This window comes from Dermacentor albipictus, chromosome 2, assembly GCF_038994185.2.
Source record: "Dermacentor albipictus isolate Rhodes 1998 colony chromosome 2, USDA_Dalb.pri_finalv2, whole genome shotgun sequence".
Classification (NCBI taxonomy): domain Eukaryota; kingdom Metazoa; phylum Arthropoda; class Arachnida; order Ixodida; family Ixodidae; genus Dermacentor; species Dermacentor albipictus.
In genome coordinates, this window is record NC_091822.1 from 131,719,376 (window position 1) to 131,740,435 (window position 21,060).

Consider the following 21,060-nt stretch of genomic DNA (forward strand, 5'->3'; position numbering starts at 1 on the left):
GATTGCAGTGAATTGTCATGTTACAAGCACAGATAGGTTTGGTATGCTGTTCAATCTTCTGTATTGATGAAATGAGAATTCATTGGTGAGAAAGGAACAAAGGTTGGTCACCTTTGTTCAACAAAGGCATGCGTCTGTCACGTGCCATGAAGCTCTGGTAGCCAGTCATGCTCTGCATGTCCTGCCTTCCTTTGGAGATGATCTTACACCTCTGTCTTACTGTGCATTGTGTTTTCTTTCAGTTCTCGAAGCCAATTGTACTCGACATCTACAGCGACTTCATCAACAACTTTAGCACAGCCATGGAGACAGCGAAGCAAGCAGCTAAGAGCAAGTCTGCCTTTGCAGAATTCCTCAAGGTGCGTGCAGCTTGTTCTTGTGGCTGGATGTTCAGCGTTTCACCACTCGTGGGTGCTCTGAACTTGGCAATTTAAAAACATGTCGGGCTGAAAGTCAGTATTCATGTGTGGTACACTTTTCAGAAAAATATGGAGTTAGCAAACAAATGAGAAGAGGAAAAGTTCTTCTATATGCAGTTTAAATTGAATTGATAAGTTATCAAGGTATGCAAAATATGTATCTCAATTCAAGCAGCTACCACAATTTCTACATTATGTGAAGTCAATGTGAAGAAATAGCACCCGTCAACTTTAGTTGACACCTTGACTATTAGGTGAACTACTAAGAAGTTAGCTAAACAATCTTTAAGTAACTAATCATTTAGGCTCCCTGAAGAAATACTTGGTACCATAACGGACAATGCTCCGTTGGTCCAATTTACACAGAATCCCTTGTTTACTTCTTTATTATTATAATAAACTTCATTTAGCTGCTATAGCTGATGCAACTTCTACAAATCCCACTGCAATAACTATAAATGACCCCAAGTGTAGCTACACTAGGCAAAATGCAACTATTAAGCTTTAGGAGCAGCAATAAATTCTAGAAGGAGGCATTCTCAACCATACTGAACAGCAAAGTTGCAGCCACCGTGATGTCTTCTCTGAATCTTTTGCTTCTTGGTATGACAGTCAGTGAGGAGTAGTGGCGCGCTTGGATTGTCCCTTGATGGTCTGTGCAGTAGGCAAGGTGTTGAGTGACATGTAATGTGTCCGTTGGACCTTCGGCTGTAAGGCTCACTGTGGTGTTAAAAAACAAATGACAGGCATATGAAACTGACCAGGCCATTCCACTGAGGTGCTTTCCCATCTGTACCTTCCATGGTGCTGAAGACAAGATTTTCAGTTTGTCAGTATTCTTGACTGTTGCTTTTTGTGTGTATTATTTTTTTCCCTAGAAGTACCACTATATCCCAACTGCGTTATTCTTCAAAACTATGAATTCATTGGTTTTTTTTTGTCTGTGATGAACTCTTGTGATGGCTGTGTGTTTTGTGGCTGCTTTCGTGGGCCACCTGAATTGCTGGAGTTTAGGAGAACCTTTGCCGTTTCTTGTCTCTCTCGTTTGTGACGCTGTCAGTCACGTGCTCCGCCGCCTTCAGAAGAAGGATCAGGCTCAGGAAGGGAGTCATACAAGGTGAGGAGACTGTCTGGAACCAAAAAAGAAAAATAGAAAGTGAATGAAGGCAGTATCAGAAGAATGCAACTGATGGTGGAGAGATGCATTGCTTCTCCATTCTCTCCTCTCCCCTCCTGCAATGCACTCGGGCTGCCCTCGTCTCCTGCACTGGTGTAACGGACACAGTCTCATGCTCCGAGCCTACCATTCCACCCAACATGGCCCGACTGAGTGCCTGTACACGCCTCTCCGTGTTTCAGCAACACGTCTTGTTGCATTTTTATGTATTCTTGGCTTTTGATTTTGCATTGTTTTGGCATTCATTCTTATTTTGAGTTCATGACATGTCATGCAGGGACAGGTATTTGTGAATAGTAGCAGTTTTTCAAAACAAGCCTTAATGAGAACTAAATGGGAACAGCAGCTAATCACTAATTTACTATTTTTTCTCCATTATGTAGAATAAACTTAAATTTATATTGGATTGATGATGTTGATGATATATAGGGTTCATTGGTCCAAGGGCCAGGGATAGCCAAACAGCGTCGTATTGGATTGAACACTAAATAAGTGTTTTTTCTTAGAACACATGTCCCTGCAATGTCTCTGTGACTTACATGTCTAAATGCATAAGCCATTGTGATGTTTTTCATTACTCAGCACTGTTTTGTTCTGCGTCTCACTGTCATGTTGTGTGTACCTTTTGCTTACATCTGTCTTGGCAATATAATCAGCACTTGTGCACGCTGTTCACTTTTGTTTTGATCTTCGGTCACATTTCGCTGTCCTTAGTTTTGCACCATTTGCTGTGAGATTTTTGCATCACCTGCACTTTCTTATTTATTTCTCTCCTTTCTGCCCCCGAAGAAATTGCATTTTCCAGACTGCTGTTGTGATGGCTCCTTGCACATGTTGATATGAGAACCACATTTTGCAGAGTGTGCGAGTTCCATTTTTCTGCACTTTGGCGTCTTCATGGTTTCGTTTAGCAACCTCATTTAGTTCCTGAAAAAGTTTAAGAGTAGCCTGTTCTCAGCATTGAGGTTATCCTACAAAACATACTTTAAATAAGTTGGCACAAATCACAAGCTTTCAGTGAAAGGTTCTTGAGATTTCTGTCAGCAGTCTCAAATCATCTGTGAATGCAGAAATACCATGTCATTATGATAGTCTGACTGATTGCTTCGGTTGGGCCCACACAAGCGCTATGTTTTCATTTGGTCTTAGTTTTTTTATTATGAGTAACTTTTTATTACATCATAACTTTTTGTTAATGACAGCAACCAGAGCTGAGCTATTGACGAAAAAAATGAGGAAATAAAAAAAGCCATACATAAGCCTCAAAGCATGTTTTCAGTGCAACCTAATGGCATAGGTGATGTTATATTTGGTTTCAAAGGATATTAAATTATCAGTATGGCAGATAAATAGGTACATCCTTTATCTGAAGCACCCTTTCTGCTGGGGAAGCGAGCCTTGACAAGTGGAATGCTGTCAGGAACGGGACAACCGAGGTGATGCTCGCAACCTTCTAGTGAACAGACTTATTAGTCATCGGGCCCCTCGGTTAACTCCTTTTCTTCTCATTTAGTGAACAGACTTGCGATTCGAAAGCGTGTTCCTTTCTTTCCTGCGGCAGATGAAGCAGATCTACAGTCCTGACCGGCTGTCATTCTTCGGCCTCATGGTGAAGCCTGTGCAGCGGTTTCCACAGTTCATCCTACTCCTTCAGGTGGGGGGCCTTGTCTCGTCTAGATTCTTTGTTTGACAACTGCTTTGTCGAACTGCTCTTGTGAACCCCCTATTTATAGATACGCAGAAATCCCAAGCCAAATGTATAGGCATGTTAAATTTGACAGTCATGCCACTGTAGTGACCCACAGGCAAGTCGCCAGGGAATTGTGCCCCTTGGAAACCGTTTCAAGGTACAAAGAGATGCTGCCATGACCCATCAGACTGGAAGTAGCAAGAATGTTTACATTTTTCCCCTCTTGGTTTCTAGCAAAGATGTCGCTTGCGCACTGCAGATAAGCCATGTACAGTTGCACAGGAGGAATAATAGAGTGAACTCTCACTTGAGTGAACTTCAAGGGTAGCCGAGGAAATAGTTCACTTAACTGAAAGTTCGCTAGACTGAATATTCACCGGAATATGGAACAGCATAGGGCACAGCAGACATTGAGTCAAAAGTGTGGAATGCAATTTATGGAGTTATTGTGTGCTTCAGTAGATACGAAATGGGTTACAGTTATGTTGCTGCCTATCTCATAAAAAAAAAGAATAAAAAATCTGTAATTTTCATTTGCACTCATGCTCTTAAAGCGCAAGAAGTAACACAGCTGTCCAGAAAGCCTCTATTTTTGTGCACTTCTTCTGGCACAGCTTGTTGCTGAGACACGAAGTCTTGCAACTTTCCTAGGCATCCTACAGCCTTGGCAAGAGCTACAGTATTTGAATCTGCCTCTGCCATTTCATCTTCTTTGTCGTACTCTTATTTGGCACAAACACTGGAAACAGTTTCCTGACCTAATAGTTCAGCACAGGTAACAAGCTCACTGTCACGGCTATAGTCTCAAACGAAGTGTTGCTACCAAACATCAAACTGGTGACAAACCTCTGTCTACATCCAGGGGTCGATAACCTAGTTGCGCTCTTCCTCTTGGTTGCTTTCACTGCACAGGGGGGAAAGGCCGGATTTATGCCAGTAGTTTCTAATTGTAGCTGGTGTTACTGTCCAGAAGGAGCCTCAAGTTCGTTCAACTGAAATATTCACTGCTCGGAAATTCATTTAACTGAAAGATTTCTGATAGAATGCATAAGAAAACTGCCGGGGCATTTCTAAAAGTTTGTCTTCCTGAAGTATTTGTTAAACTGACGTCCGTACAACTGAGAGTAACTGCCCTGACCCACCTGTGACCTACACCGCAGGGAACATGTTAATGTACGGACATTTGCTAGCAAAACGGTTGGTTTGTACCCGCCGTGGTTGCTCAGTGGCTATGGTGTTAGGCTGCTGAGCACAAGGTCGCGGGATCGAATCCCGGCCACGGCGGCCGTATTTCGATGGGGGCGAAATGCGAAAACACCCGTGTACTTAGATTTAGGTGCACGCTAAAGAACCTCAGGTGGTCTAAATTTCCGGAGTCCTCCACTATGGCGTGCCTCATAATCAGAAAGTGGTTTTGGCACGTAAAACCCCATAACTTTTTTTTTAGCAAAACGGTTGGTGTGGAAAAGCTTACATTTTGATTGGAGACATGACTAAACAACGGGTACATATTGCTCTCTTTTGCAAGAGTTGCTCTTGGAAAGGCAGGGAGCGTGCTGAAAACACAGAATGAGTAAGTGTGTGGGAGGAGCAGTGGCTGTGCACGCTTGTGGCTCCCCGAGTTAGCTCGAGAGCAGCAGTGTAAGAGTTACGCATTATCTCAGCTAGGGCTATGGCGACCCCAAGTGTAAGAAGTGCTGCTCTGCTTCTTCCCTGATAGGACCTGCTGAAGCAGACGCCCAAGGGCCATGATGACCGGATGTACCTGCAGCTGGCCCTGACCCAGCTGGAGCAGCTGGCTGAGGCGCTCAACGAGCGCAAGCGCACGGCCGAGCAGCATCATGCCGTCCTGCAGGTGCTCGGGTCGCTGGGCTCCAAGTTCTCACTCAAGGTACGGGAGGGGGCACTGCCTGCTGCGCTGGAAAAGTTCATGTAGTACTCTAGCGAAGAGGTCAGAAGCTGTTTCAGTTTCACGTGTTTCATTATCCACAGTTACAAAGTTTGAGAACAGTCTTCCTGGCCAATAATAGAGAAACTCTGTTCCTTAAGCTTCTTTTTTATTGTAATAGCAATTATATGGACGCTCCAGATGCATTTTTGCCGTTGCTGTCGGTGTCACTGTGATGTTCCATATAACGTCCAAGGGCAATAACACCATCGCTGTACGCCGCATGCTGTATGTGTGAGTGAAAGCACGCAAGTGGAGCTAACAATCACAGCTCAGTCTGGTGTGCGTGAAGGAAGACAGCGGAGAGCAAACGTGCCGTCTTCCGTCACATGAAAGGCCGTGGGGGAATATGGGGGAGGAGTGAGGCAGTGTTGTGTTCCGGCAGCATCTGTGCATTTCGCGATCCGACACAAGGGGAATTGACGATCACGACTCAATCTCGCATGCCATATATAGAGGAAAGCGGGGAGGCTGTGGGAGAGGGAGGAGGCAAAGTGCATACTTTGCACGGTGGCGTGCGCTGTATGTTGGAAGGGATCTGCAGATGGCTCGTACCTTCGTGCGAGCTGTGTTCTCATCCCTCTTGTGTTGAAGTGATAGACCACATGAAGCTCACCGCTCGCTGCTGCCGCTGCACTTGCTCACACCAGCGTTCTGACAGTGAGCGTTTGCGCTTGTCAAGTGTGATGTGTTCATATTTGCCTGTGTGCACTGGACACGGTCCCACCACTGGCCAAGCAACTCTATAAAATGCAACCGCTTGCATTTAGGCAACTCCAAACAAACACCTACCCACACCCAAAGTACATTAACACAATCACAGGGGGCAAGGAAAGCGACCCATGTAGGCTCTCTTCACTAACAGGGACACTCACACACACAATGTGGGAATGCAGCTCGCTCCCGTTTTCTCATTCCCCGGTCAGCAGCGAGAATGACTGGACCGCCAGGGTCTGGGTCGGGGTGTCAACCGACAGCTTGTACTGGTGGACTGGGTGGAGAAGGCCAAGCAGGCCCAGGGCCTTACTTCAGCCAGATCCCTCAGCCATCTCCCCCCCCCCCCCCCCACTTTCAATAAAGTTTATCACCACCATCACACAATGCTTGTTAATTCAGTTAGTATGTGAATGTTTCCATGTTTATATGGCCGATAAAACTACGATCCTTACTTCATATAGGTGTCTACTAATTTGCTATCGCAATCGATACTTTGCCTTTTGGGCGAAACTGCAACTTTTCATTCTATTGAAGTAGCTTAGTTCTTAGGCCACTACACGTTTAATCTTATGAACAGAAATAAATAGCAAAATGAGCGTGGGGTTGCGGGTTCGATTCCTGCCTGCTGCAGCCGCATTCTGATGGGAGCAAAAAAAGAAAAATGTTGGTGTACCATGTTTTGCGATGGTAGAAGATATACAATTTTTTTTGGGGTGCACATTACAAAGTCCCGGGTGGTCAAAATTTATCCGGAGCCCTTGACTACAATTTCCCTAGTAACCCACTGTGGAGCTGCGAGATGTCTGTCCCCATAATTTAGGTTTTTTTTAGGAGTGTACAAATACTTTAATATCACCAAATCAAATCGAATAGCGAATGTTTGAATAATTTGATCCCAGAATTGAATATCTACTATTTGATTTCTTGAATATTAGAAATGTTCGGTGTAAAGAACTGCGCAGCATCACGTGCATTGCGGAGCCCCTCGTGCTCGGCGCTGCCCAAGTGAGCATTTCACTTTGTTTTCGGCACAAAAGGAACGGCGAGCACACTGTGGATGAACCGCCCCCGCTGATGCAGTAACGAACTTTGCGACTGCGAGTGCTCCCAGATGTCAACACGATGCGGAGATTGTGCACACACAGCGCCCGTATGCCTAAATTCACAGAGCAGTGCCGCATGGGCTGGGGCCGCCTTGATCGGCACGAGGTTCAGCTGGGTTGACAGGACCGATTGAAATGGTTAGCAAGACGCGCACAGAGGGAAGGCAACAAAAGCAGTGCGTAATCACAAAATCCGAGAGCACGTGTGAAGATTGTGCTGATTAGCCTCATTGCAAGCGGATCGTGTTGGTTACACGGTGACAGACTTCACGTCAATTCAACAGCCGTCACTCTAACCCGCACTTGTTGTTGCAGAAGCAATCACTGATGAGCCACTCAAGTGAGCATCATGCGAAGTTGCCGTGACTCTTCAGGTTTCAGAATCTTTGACAGGTGGCATATCCCGCCGAACATGACAATCAAACGTTACGGGCAGCGCCTGCTCTTTACTGTCAGAGCTGGCTACGCTCGGAGTGGTGATCGAGTCATGCGATGCGCAGTCCTGTCGTCTGTTGTGCAGATTGGCCTTACGGATAACCCAACAGTCGTGAAGTGGGTTTAGCCCTCCAGTATTTTGGAGAAAAACTTGAAAGAAAAACTTTCTATGCAACCAATAAAAGATTGCCATAGAACACAGGTCCAGTATTAAACCGAGAACCTCATTGGTATACTGTACAACCGAATTTCACTAATTCATTAGTTTCAGAGGGTAAAAAAGCACTCGATTCTATTGAACAGAAATTCCATTGATAAGAAAGATGTCTTGTGTACACTCGCCGACCAGTTATTCGGACTTCACGGGAACTGCGGAAGTGTCTCAATACACAGGTGTCCGAAAAAGCAGATAAAGAAGAAAGAAAGAAATCCTTTATTTCCATGCACTTATTTGGGCTCGGCAGAAGGCTTGAAGAAATCGTGAATGTGCCCTTGCACGCTGTTCCGTTCACACGCAATCAGATGCGCCTGAATCTCTGAGAGGGTCGTACGATCACTATAGGTGGCTGAAAGCACAGTTACTGCTTGTACAAGCTCTGCACGCGATGGCAGCGTAGCGCATGGTGCGTCGTCTTCCGATTCGGAGTCATCGTCTGGCGGTGCAGCAGAAATCTGACGAATGCTCTCGCCGTCGTCGAGTTTTGCGCCTGTCAGTACAGCAGTGTCAGCACCTGTGAAACTGTCAAATGAGACGGTGTCCGGAATCGCAATGCAACCACTGCACAGGTCTCGGCAGAACATTTTCGGCGTCAGTAGGGAGCACATAGGCAGGCGACAAATCCTAGGCCTCATGGCACCCGCTTGCCGGTATTCCCCAGCGCAGTCTGCGCGGTCACTGTCGGTGCCATTAGACACTTGAAGCGATGTTTCCGTATGCCATGTTGTATCACCGCACCCTCGACACAGCACACAAAGCAAACATCGTCACGCCGACACCTGTCGCACAAACGAAAAACGTGGCCTATTTGCAATATCGTCAGCATCGTGCACAAAGAAAGAAACAAAGCAGCTGCTGGATTGTCTTGACATGGCTTAATAAGCTGAGTCCGGAACTGCTGTAGCCACAAACCAGGCAGAAAAGATGATGATGAGCAGGGATTTGCAGTAGCACCACTTCGTGGGGCAGCAAGGAGGCTCCATTCAAAACAAAAATGGCGTTCAGCAAGTTGAACCATGCACTGGTCAGAGTCGGTGCATGGTGCTCTCGATCGAGTTGGCTCAAGGAGTGTCTGAAAAATCAGACGAGAGGGTGCAAGGTGTCCGAACTTTTGGCAGTTGCTACACATTATGGTCTATGGGGAGAATGGTGGTGCCGCGAAGCAGACCGAATAATCGAGCATGTCCGAATTTTTGGAGTCCGAAAAATCAGTCGGTGACTGTATATACTAGAACTGAGCTGTAATCATTGCTGGCATACTAATTTGGTGTTTCCTTTAATAAAAGTACACTGTAACGTATACCTTGATCTCTGTGTACCAAAGTTAGTAATAGCTTGTGAAATTCTGGTAAAGAAATGATAATAGACTTCTAAGAGCACACAGCACTGTTTTATGCTTGCCCAAAATTTCTAGTAATAAATTTTGTGAAAAACTTCATGATATTAATAGAGAGTTTTAGTATTGGGTACGCAAGGCGTTGGGGCCCCAAGCGCTTGGGTGCGTTTGCGTTTGCGTACGCAAGCAGAAACGTGTTATAGGTTAGCGGCCCCAAACGCAAACCGCAATGAGGTCGCATGCGCTCGCAGCACCACCAACAACGTCTGATCGTTGCTGCGTTATCATGTTGTAAAATATGAAATGAAGCATATGAAGTAAAGTACATTAAACTCTTTTTATTAGAAGCAGTTAATGGAGATGTTTACAGCGTCCGGTAATCGGGTAAACGCAGGCTGGGGCGTTGGGGCGGAGCCATGAACTAGAGCGGCCTGCATGGTGCTGCCACCTGGTGGCGCAAAGCTCAAACAGACAAAAACAGCTAATATTGCAGTAACCAAGTGTATTTTACTTTGCTGCGGGTATAAATTTTTGGCAGCAACACAATTAAGCCAGTGCCGATAATTTACACCAGCAGCGAATTAGAATAGACTTGGTTACAGCAATATTAGCTGCTTTTGTCGATTTGAGCTTTGCGCCGCCAGGTGGATGCACCAAGCAGGACGCTCCCGTTTATGGTTCCGCCCCAACACCCCAACTGCGTTTATCCGAACACCAGACACGCTAAACCTCTCTAATACACATAAAAACGACGTCTGTCGACACTTGGCGAAAGATTTATTAGATTATCTACCCGCTAGCTACTCGTAAGTTCTCCTACACCGCAAGAGACGCGTGGGTAACGTGACCTCTTAGGGGCAGCGATGTTTTCGGCCGCTCCAACAACCCAAGGACGCAAGTAGACGTAGCGGTCTGCGCATGCGCAGTAACGTCGCCCCTAGTTCTTGCGTACGCAAGCTGCTTGCGTCCCCAACACTAAAACTCCCTAATATTCGATTTGATATTTGACTTTTCTTCACTCGATACGATGTTCGGTTCTACATGTGCAATCCAGTATTCACACATCCCTAAGTTGTTTATAAACTGTACTTGAGCTTTTCTCTCGTGAACACTACAAACTGCTGGAAGTTTGTGATTTTCCCTTAGGAATTTCAGTTTTTAATTTGGGTTACTAAATCTTATAACAAGAACTGAGTGCACAATAAAACAAGCATTTTAACCCGTTGGTTAGATTCATCATTACTTGAATACAGCACGACACTGAAATGAGGTTGGATGACATAATAACAGCGTGTAATAGTAACACTGCTTGTCCTGTTTCTTCTTTGCGACATGGTAGTAATGCACTGCATTCAAGTATTTATGTACTGACATGCGGTGGCCTTTTCCCTTTGGTGCCGAGTAATGTCTTGTTTTTTGCTCCTACTTCCAGGCACTGGCAGCAGCTTCCTCAACAGTGGACAGCACAGATCACTTCCTTTTGCGGCAAGATGACGTACTACAGCTGGTAAGGGGTCTACTTTACATATGATTGAGGAATTGCCTGTGGAGTGATAATGTCTACTTCCGTTAATTCGACTCTGACAGGACCGCCAAAACTGGTGGAATTATCTGGCGGGTCGAAGTAAACAGGATGCATAAAAATGTCAAAACACACTGCCGATTGATTCATTTGGCGGTATTTGCCAAAACCTAACATGCCCCTGAATCAATGGCGGCCACTTTCTGTGTCTGAAGTAGAAAACTAACATAGAAATTAGATTAAAGCACCAGAACAAAGTAAAAATCTTATGCGCACCCGACTTTTTAGCAAGAAAAAAAGTGTTGCACAATGGTGGCCGGTCTCCTAAAGTCATCTTCGCCAGACCGTTTTTTAAAGTCGGCTTCCCCGTAGTACGTACGTGTTATGCGGTAAAGCATATGAACGCTGCGAAGGTGGCTTTGGTTTCGTATCCAATGTGCAGGCAGTTTTCAGCCCAATTATCTGGGCTGAAAACACATTAGAATCGTGTAGATATCATAATGCCATGTATTATGTGTAAGGTCAACAAAGACTGTTGTGCCTTGCTGTTTCTCGTTTTCTCTTCTCTTAATTATGAACCAGTTTGGCTTCTCTTAGTCGAGTGAAATCTGATGCCTGTGTCGTACTCTCATTTTTGCAGTATGAAGGTGATACGTAAGTATTACAGGGACAGCGTGATTGTTAAAATTTTTCCCTAAGAAGGCCACAAAGAAAAAAGAAGAAAGCAGGTCGTGTGCAGGTGATTTGCACTACAAGTACCGTATTTACTCGCATAATGATCGCACTTTTTTTGTCAGAAAAACTGAAGCCAATTCAGGGGTGCGATCATTACGCGGGTTAAATTTCCCGGGGAAAAAAAAATTTTTTTTTTCGTCCGCGTTTGCTGCGGGATGCGAGATTGCGGGTGCGGGACACCAAAACAAAAATGGCGGCTAGCGGAGCGAGCCGAACGCGCCGAACGCGATTTTTTTTTTTCTTCTCGTGAGTACATTACGTGTATTGAAACAGTTTCTTCCGTATTAGTGATGAATAATATCGTTAATATCGGCAAGTTTGCGGCAATAACGTAGCCATGTCCACTTTGAGGGGACAGAAATAGGTGGGCGCGCTTAGCTGCCAGTGACAGAAACACATGACGGGCATGCTGCGGAAACTGCGGCATCTGTCTTCACTACTTTCCGCTAAGGGTGGGCGAATATCTTAGCTGTGTTACAAGCGTCGGCGTATGAATAGGGTACACTTTTAACGTATCAGAGTAAACGTGGCTACTATCATTGCCGCGCGCGATTTGTTGCGTGCTCACGAGTGCAAAAGCAGATGAAAAGAATCGAAATGCGCCTTTATTGTTTTTGTTGACATCAGCCATTGTAAAGCCAACCCATAATAAAGGCAAGTTTGGTTGTACCTCATTTTGTCATGGAAGTGTGGAAAGTGATGAAAGTAATGAAATGAGGCATCTACTTAAGAATGTTTAGTGCGTGCAGGCCGCTTGGCTTGTCTTGAAGAGTCGTTCGCGTAGCATTCGACAGGTGGTAAGCGCGATCATTATTCGCTAGACTTAGCACACGACATATCGCTGCGGCAAGTTCGGGGTGCGATCATTACGCGGGAAATAAAAAAAATTGAATTTTGACGACAAATTTTAGGGGTGCGATCATTACGCGAGTGCGATCATTATGCGAGTAAATACGGTAATTTCAAGCCATTAAGCTGCTCTAGCATTGTTAATTAAAAGAACCTAGATGAAACACTAGCCCTTCTATTTTTTTTTTTTTTCACCAATCTTGAAAGACCAGTTTGGGTATCCTTAATCAACTACCGTGAAAACCAGACTATAGGTCGGACCGGAATATAAGTCGATCCCCCAACTAACAAATTCTCAAAATGAAAAAAAAAAAATTTTTCAATGGCAAAAGTACCGAAAGACATGACACCCTTACCCTGAAACAAATGCGACTCAGGGGGTTGCACAATGGTGACAGTGTTTATTTAAATGCTGCTCGCATGTGCACCTGGCCAAGTTTTTAGCGGTATCGCGCGACCATCGACCCGCGTGCTTGTCAGCACCTTATTAACGGCGCTGAGCAGCGAAACAAACGAGATACGCGCATGTGTACACATGCCCTTACTTTCGCTATTTCGCCGCTCCGTGCCGTGATGACGAGGTGCTGACAAACACGCGGGTCGATGGTCGCGCGATACTGTTAAAAATTGGCAGAGTGTACAGTACACAAAAGGGCACGAAGTGCGCAAGCGCTACTCCGAATCAGAGCAACGCCTTCGATCAGAGTCGGATGACGAGTGCTTCTCGCTGCCCAGTCCATAGGCGCGTGCGATCTCTACCGCTTTCAAACGGATGCATTCAGCAGTCGCAGGCAGCGATCTTACACGCAGCTCTCGGACGCACGCCGCAACCTTGCCTTCCAGTTCTGCAGTCTGTTGCGATCCGGCATGAAATGACGTTTTCTTTTGGTTGCTGCAAGTTGTAATACGTTGCTTTTGCCTCCGCAACTACCGAATGCTCTTTTCGGATACTTCAAGATCGCGCTGTGCCGCCAGGTTGCCGTGGGCTTCCGCGTACTCAATCGCCTTTTTCTTGAAGGCGACGGTGAATTGACGTCAGCTTCCGCTCATTTTGAAACAAAATGAAAATGCTGCCTTTAATTAATATAACTTTGCAACAATGGAAACGCAAAATGCCGGTGCCACAACGTTGCCACGCCGCCATAGACGCCGCGCTGCTGCTGATGGCGATGGCGGCTGTTTACTTCATCTGCCCATCGTTGCAAGACTTTCGTAGTTTTTCTGCCAATGTCCGGTATATAAGTTGAGGGTCGACTTATCGCGATGGTTTTTTGAAAATGAGTTCGACCTATATTCTGGTTTTTACGGTAACCTAACATAATCTATTTAACAGGGATAGGCGGGCTAGTTGGTGGTCGATATTGGAATGCATCATGTAACCGTGCAAACAGCAAGGGACAAAGAAGGAAGCACATAAGACAGGCCTTCTTTCTTGTCCCTTGTTGTTTACGCAGTTACATGATGCATTCCAATATCGACCACCAACTTCTGCGCCTGTCTTGTGTGTTTCCTTCTTTGTCCCTTGCTGTTTGCGTGGTTACGCGATGCATTCCAACATAACCTAACCTAACCTATAGCTAAAAAGAAAAGTATATGGCGCAATATTTTTTTTTTTCCAAGTTGTATCTGCTACTATTTCAGTGTTTTAAGTTTGATTATCGCCTGCATGGCTAATCCCTGATGGCTTCTGTTTGTCTTGTTTGCTTCTGCCCATCGCAGGAAGTTGACCAGAGCGGGCTTGTTGTCAAGTCGAAACCGCGGCGTATTTTCCTGCTGAACGACCTTCTTGTCTGCGTCACAGTGACCTCAAGGTACTTGGATGATTTTTACTTTATTCTCAAATTCAGCCTATTTATATGTCTAGTGAGCTTGTTCCTTTCGTATAGGTGACTTGCACAAATGTGGAATCAATTTAGCTTATCTTCCTATTGAACCATGTGAACTTGCTCCAAAAAATTTGCCCTTACTCCTTAAGCGTTCCTCTTGGTCAGTAGTCTGGATAATTGAAATGATTTTTCCATTGTAGTCAGTGTAATGGAGTTTAGGTGCTATGTGCATTGAGAAAGCACAATGTTTCAAAGGCCCATTTTACCTGCTTTTGATGAACTTCAGTTGATGAGCAACTGAAGAAGCTGTAGTTTACCTTCCCCTTAAATGAAGTTCTTGTATGGTGTTTTGGAGCCTTATGCAGATGATGGCCCTGTTGTTTGCATGTAATTCATGTCCACATTTTTTTCTTGAAAGGGGAAAAAGAAATCAGTCGCACAACTAAAAAAAATAAATAATAATGATAATTGTGCAATATCAGGTTAGGCACTTAGGCTAAGAATGAGAAACACCCATGGCCCTCTTGCACAGTGCCCGTATGTACAAATATCTAGGGGCACGCTAAAGATATTCGGCTGGTCTGAAACACGAAGCAAAACACCTGGGTTCCCGGCAAATCTGTGCTTTGCGAGCATAGGCAGGCTTCCAGTTAACACCACATACTGAAATTGAGCAGTAAGGGGAGAACTTCAATAACATGAGGTTGTGCGAAATACAGACTTGCTTTGTTCTCAAAGCAGGACTATTTTCAATAAATGTTCTCAGTGACTGTGTTTACTTTGTTTTCTTTTTTCCCCAGGGGAATTATGTAATAGAATGCACTCCATAGTTACGTAGTTGCAGCACTTTACATTGATGAGTTTCTGGCTGTACACGAAGTTGTTTTTCCATAGCTCAACCATGTTTTTAACTTCACATTGTTGTTTTGCACTGTACTTGTACACACTATTGTTTTGCTGGTGTTTTGGTCATGTTCGTCTCCATTCATGTCCCAGTAGAAAGGCTGACAGGATGAATGGACGAAACAAATGAGCGGCCATTGCCTTTCTTTCACTCATGTGCGGCACCTCATCTTTTTGTGGCACCCAGGCCATCGGAAGGGGGCCAGGGTGGCAGGGAGCGGCTGAGTCTCAAGTGGGCAGTGCCCCTGCAGGACGTGGATGTGCAGGAGGACATTGCCCCGGCCACTCGCAACCTCCTCGCCTCCTCCGGACGGGCACGAAACTCGGCGGGACGCCTGGTGCCGCTGGGACACCCCGGTTAGTGGCTACCTAGTCCAGCAACAAACGTGCAGCCTCTATTAAATGCAGCTGAAATGCTTTTGTATAGACCTTTTTGAAGAGCTTCATGTGGTGCTGCCATATTTCGCGCTGGATTGTCTCAAACAAACACGAACCCATTGCACAGAAGACCGACAAAGCCCACTCGCAACATTCCAGAGAACATTAAGCTATAAACGCCGGGGAATTGTTGGTAGCCGCATTTGTGTGCAACAATAGGAAGGGCTGTTACGAAGCCCGTCTTTCTCGGGACATTACGTTAAGGTGCTCATTTCTTGAGAGACAGATTTAAGAACTGAATGGTTAACTCGACAGCCTTGCTTTCTGCTTGACTCACTCTTAGTGTGAATTGTAAACATTGGAAAAATGCATAGCTTTTGTGTGTGTGTGTGTGTGTGTGTGTGTGTGTGTGTGTGTGTGTGTGTGTGTGTGTGTGTGTGTGTGTGTGTGTGTGTGTGTGCATGTGCGTGTGTGTGTGTGTTGTTGTTGTTGTTGTTGTGTAGCTTTAAATTTCATGGTGCACAAGAGTTTAGCCATGTGTAGATTGTGCTAGGTGGTCTTATGATGCAGTTTTGATTTGCACTTTGTTGATGTGTTGATAGGAGTTATGGCCGCAGGTGTGCTTGCCATCGCTGAATGCCCCTCTTCAGTGTTATGCAGTGAACACTCGTTATAACGAAGCTACCTTACTTGAGTTGTTGCTTCTGCATTTGAAATTGCTCCTCAGTCCCGACCCGAATGCATGCATGTTGAGACGGACTACTCGTAGCATGCCGATGAGCTGCTCTGCCTGGAGTGAACTGTCAAGGGTCTGTGTGCACTGACAGCGGCATGTTCCACGTTGGGTGAGCGAGCGACGTTCTCCGTTGCCAGCTATGCCATCGCGCACTGTGTGCGCAATGCACACGGGTGTGCAAAAGGGTGTGCCATCGCACACCCTTTTGCTCCACGACTGCGTCTGTGGGTTATCAGTGGCAAGCTAGTGGGCACTCATAGTGGCGCTCATGGCCTCCCGTTCTCCCTGCTAGCGCCTTCTTCCCTCACTGCTTGCCCTCTCAGGTTGTTCTTTTTGATCATGGCGATTACACTGCATAGCACACTCATTGCAATTGATCATTGCAATTGACAGATCCACAATCACCATGATTGTGCAGCTGTACACTGCGATGAAGAGCAACTGTCATGGCGCAGGCACGAGTCGAAACAAAAAGCGAAGGTAACGAAAGGTGTGGCCAGCAGCACGCAGACCCTTGTGAACTTGTTTATGAGGATACAGCACAAGCACAACCACACGACTCTGTTCCACCAATAGGAAGACGCGAATATGCCCTGGCCTTCCTCACTTGGCCTCGCTCGCTGGCTCGAGCAGCAAGATAAAGTATGTCGCTACCTTTAGTTTTATTCAGGGGACTTATTCGCACCAAGAGAGCGAGCGACCGGCCCTCTCCGTTAGCGCACTCTTTTCCTCTATGCTGTGCCTGCACGTTATGAACAGCGAGCGGTGGCTGTGGCGCTGTAGAAGTAGTGCGCAACTGAACATACAAATATTACTCCGCACTGCCTCCCGCATACTCGCCATGCCCAAAGTCACCCTATTGGCTCCCCCCCGCAGTTTGCGCAAAGGAGCCTACTGCAGCTGATAAATTCAATCCCGATCTGGCTCGATCGATATTGAAAATGTGTTGCATATCACTCTTGTTAGACTTCCGTGGAGTTGTGCTACTTCAGCTCTACGTTTTTCACTTTTTATGGAGTAGTTGCTTTTATAAAATTACCGCTTATCTCAAATTTTTTTGCCATCCCAGTCACTTCGTTATAACAAGGGTTTAGCGTAGTTTATTTAGTAAACGCACCAAACAAGCATAGTTGTGTGTAATGAACTACAGCCATATTCAGAGCTATAATTTCGTGCTCTTGCATTTAGCTGGTGTGTCCAGGGAAAGTTTGCCAGTTTTGTGAGCTTTTCTTTATTTTCTCTGGTTTTTGTTCATGTTTGTCTTGCAGAAGGTGCAGGTTCCATGCAAGTGCTGTACGATGAGCTCACTGACCTTGTCCATGACCTGGAAGTTGTGAGCCGGATTGCTGTGCTAGTCAAATCACTCAGGAGACCCTACACGGTGAGTGTTGATGTCTCCTTGTCTGCTGCCCTATTTCTCCTTTTCTTAGTTGGTGCTCTCACTCCTAAAAAACGATTCTTTGTAGCCTTAGTATATGCACCTTCACTCCTGAAGAGGCTCAGAAACACACTCAGTCGCCAATACAGTTTTCTTGTCTCTTGAAGCTTATTCTCCGCTGCAGTCACCACAAGCTTGCAAATAGTGCAATTGTGTGTTCTGTGCAATGTGGTATGCCCATAATTCTCTGTCACTCGTGCATTAACCATCTGCCCTCTTGACGAATCTCATGCGAAAGTAGTGCACATTTTATGGGGTTTGCTCTGCCTGTGGCTAGGGCTGAATCTAGCCCTACTCACCTGTTCCATATCGCGCTCCCAACCTCTGGCGCAGGTAAATCATAGCTGCGGCTGGTTCCTGTGAACGAGGCAAACAGCAGCATCAGCTCAAACAATATTTATTGCTAAGTGCATTATACGCAATATGCCGTAAACACATGTAGACGGAAGTCCACACACTGTAAAACTAATAAGCAGGCTCACCTCATGTTACGTGGGGCAGTCACATGACGGGGTCAATCTCTGGACACGCAGGTATCCGATAGTTGAGGCCAGAGAGAAAGCGTCTTTCCTGGGGACGCTCTTTTAAGGCCAGGCTACACGGAGCAAAAAACAGGCATGTTCACCGCCTCACTGCAAGTGTTGCCAGCCTTTATAAACGTGCTCTTGTAAAACAAAACAAAACAATTATAGTTTTCATTTTGATATCTTTTGTTAATGGCTAAGCTACTTGAAAAAAGGTTTCATAGATGCGTTTAAGGGCTGACACGACTCTTGGAGGCAAAAAAAAAAAATATCTAGAAAGAAGTAGATTTTTTGAAAATGACGTTTTCAATACCTACAGCTACTATTCCTTTAATTCACCAAGTTTCGCATCTTGGGCGGAAGAGTATTTTGCCTGTGATATCAAATTATAAAATCACTGTGAACTGAGTTCTGCGCAAGAACAGCCCTTCTTATTGCAGCTAGTAGGTCTTTTTCCTACACGTGTGATTGCAGCCATCTTGGTCTCGTTGGAAGGAGAAGCCTTTCTCCTTAAATTTCCCACTAAAAGTGCCTCCTCCAGCTCACCGGTGACGTCGAAATCCGGTCATAAAGGAAGTCCAAATGTGCGATCCCATTTGTTGACTAGTGCATGTGACCAAAAACACATGCTGTGGTTGGCTACATGAGGTTCCTATCGTCCACTCCACTTCGCAGACAACGCGGCGGTGTGTTTCATAGGTTTGTAACAAGTGCGGAACAATGTCTGATCCACCGGGGAAGTTCGCCATGAGGCACAAGTTCGGCAAGAAGAAGCGATCAGCTTATAATTTTCAAAAGCATTTCATTCTTTTGGAGAACATCGAGAATAGTCTGCCGCCAGCCCCAAGTGATGCCGAAGCCCTGGACGACACTGAAGTAGGCCTAGCCAGCTCACCAACAAGTAAAAGTGTTCCAGGCAGCTTCCGCATTCGGCGTGACACTGCAGTGTTGCAGTGTACGGATTTGCAACAGAGGGAGATGAATGCTACCCAAAAAGTTCAAGTTCTTACTTCAAGGCCAGCAACAAAGTGGAAGTTGGATTTCCTCACTCATGCCGACGATGTTGCGGCCGCACCAGTTGACGTCAAAGCAGGCTTTGCTATCGTCAGTTCGGACTCCGTGAACGCACTGATGTCGTTTGCCAAGTGCAAGGTGTGCAGTAGTAGCGTCACAGTAGGCAAAAGCAAGCAAGAATATGGCCTCACCACTAAGATGGTTATCACATGCACATGCTGTGGTGATGTTGCGTTGGCGTGGAGCTTGCTCTGCGTGAACAGCAACTAGAAGAGCAAACCATTCGTTGTGAACGTTCTTGCCACGTGCGCGATGCAAGCCACCGGGAATCGGCGAACGGCGCTAAATGATGTTTTTGTCACATTTGGGTGGCCATAGTGAGAGTGACTACATACCTGGTGACTTTTAGCCATTTTCACTGCAAGATATTGCAATATTCTTTCTGCACTTTTGATTGGAAGTGAATGTATTTGTTTTTTCTTGTTTTCTCAAAATACCGATTTTTGACTTCTTGCTGATTTGCGGCAGTGATATCTCTGCCTTCAAGGCAGGTAGAGCCATAATTTTTGTTGTGGCTCATAGCTGAGTGTGCAAAGTACACAATGGTAGGAACAGATTTTGGAATTTATGCTCTAAAATTTTTCAGTTCTGCTTTAGATCAGATAGTAGGGTACACACATTTAGAACAGTGAAGATTGAATTGCTATAGAATTCCTAATATTTGTTATATCAAAAAAGTATTTTTACCATTGTGTTCCTTATGTTTTCTAATGCCTAGACATGTGCCAATACGAATTTTTATAGCATGGTTATTTGTCTATTCTTTCTGCAAAACCCGCCGTGGTTGCTTAGTAGCTATGGTGCTAGGCTGTTAAGCATGAGATCGCAGGCTTGAATCCCAGCCACGGTGGCCACATTTTAATCGGGGCGAAATGCGAAGACACCGATATACTTAGATTTAGGTGCACGTTAAAGAACCCCAGGTGGTCCAAATTTGCGGAGTCCCCCACTACAGCGTGCCTCATAAACAGATCATGGTTTTTGGACGTAAAACCCCATAATTTAATATTTTTTAGTTGTTTCTGCTAGTGATGAACATTAAATTTAATTTTTCTTCAGAACTAAATGGCTTATTAGAAAAAGAATTACGTATTTGAAATCAGCACAGAAGTCTTAATAAGGCTGGAAAGTTTCATTAATATTGACGAAAGAAATGATTAACATTACTTCAATAGCAGTGTCCCCCCTTAAAACAACTTCCACACATTTTATTGAGCTGTAATCATTTTAGCAGCCTAGCATAGTGCCGTCTGACTATGTTGTGCGGTGGCACGAGCTTGGAACACCAATAGAGTGGCTAGAACTCCAAGTTGCCACCGTGGCTCCAATCCTCCCCCGTGGCTTGGAGCTTGGCGCGTACGTGCCTCCTGTTATGCATGGAAGCCTGTAAGGGACAGCCCGACAGCAGTCATAGCGATGAAGCGTTAGCATGGCAATCAGAAGGTTTTGTTGTTCTCCAACAGCGATGTTGGTTTTGAACTTTTTTGTGTAAAAACACATTGTGATGATTCATGTTTACTTCAGTTTCAGTTTGTGAAAGCCTCCTCCAACAACAGGCATCTAGTACTGCATGGGGAGGGGATAGCATTATCAAATTTTGGCGTGAAACGGGCCTGTCAGGAGCTCCCATTCTCAAGGCTGCTGGGCATTCTGTGCGCCGTCTGGGCTACACAAATGCAAACAGCGTGGAAACCAGGCACAGTCAGATTCCAACTCTTGTCCCCTTTTTTCATCAAGGCTCTTGAGCACTCAAGGCACTTGACCGCATGAATGGCGCTCCACTGTCGGCACTAGGGAAAAAAAAAAAGAAAAAGCTTATGAGGACTTTCGGTGGCTCACAACTAGCTGCTGGAAGTTGGAGGGAGATCGCTTGTTGCGACGCCTGGCGAACATGCGATGCGCGCTTGCCACTGAAAGTGGCGAAGTTTGCTGGGCGAAGTTCTTCTGGTCAAGCCTGGCCAGTGGCAGGCGTAAAATTTTTGGACACTGGAGGTCGAGCATTTGCTGCAGGGCGACGTTAGTTGCATTGAAGC

General features: G+C 45.5%; 1 protein-coding gene across 4 annotated transcripts in view; it reads left to right on the top strand.

The window, feature by feature from the left end:
* LOC135912564 (rho guanine nucleotide exchange factor 10-like protein) overlaps nucleotides 1-21,060 on the top strand; it is an 83,119-nt gene that overhangs the window by 18,489 nt on the left and 43,570 nt on the right. For all 4 annotated transcript variants that reach the window (XM_065445048.1, XM_065445051.1, XM_065445049.1 and 1 more), the window contains 7 exons: nucleotides 243-359; nucleotides 3,158-3,250; nucleotides 5,007-5,177; nucleotides 10,475-10,549; nucleotides 13,868-13,959; nucleotides 15,065-15,234; nucleotides 17,260-17,372. In XM_065445048.1, coding sequence (XP_065301120.1) covers nucleotides 243-359; nucleotides 3,158-3,250; nucleotides 5,007-5,177; nucleotides 10,475-10,549; nucleotides 13,868-13,959; nucleotides 15,065-15,234; nucleotides 17,260-17,372 — 831 coding nt within the window. The remainder of the gene's footprint in view (nucleotides 1-242; nucleotides 360-3,157; nucleotides 3,251-5,006; nucleotides 5,178-10,474; nucleotides 10,550-13,867; nucleotides 13,960-15,064; nucleotides 15,235-17,259; nucleotides 17,373-21,060) is intronic.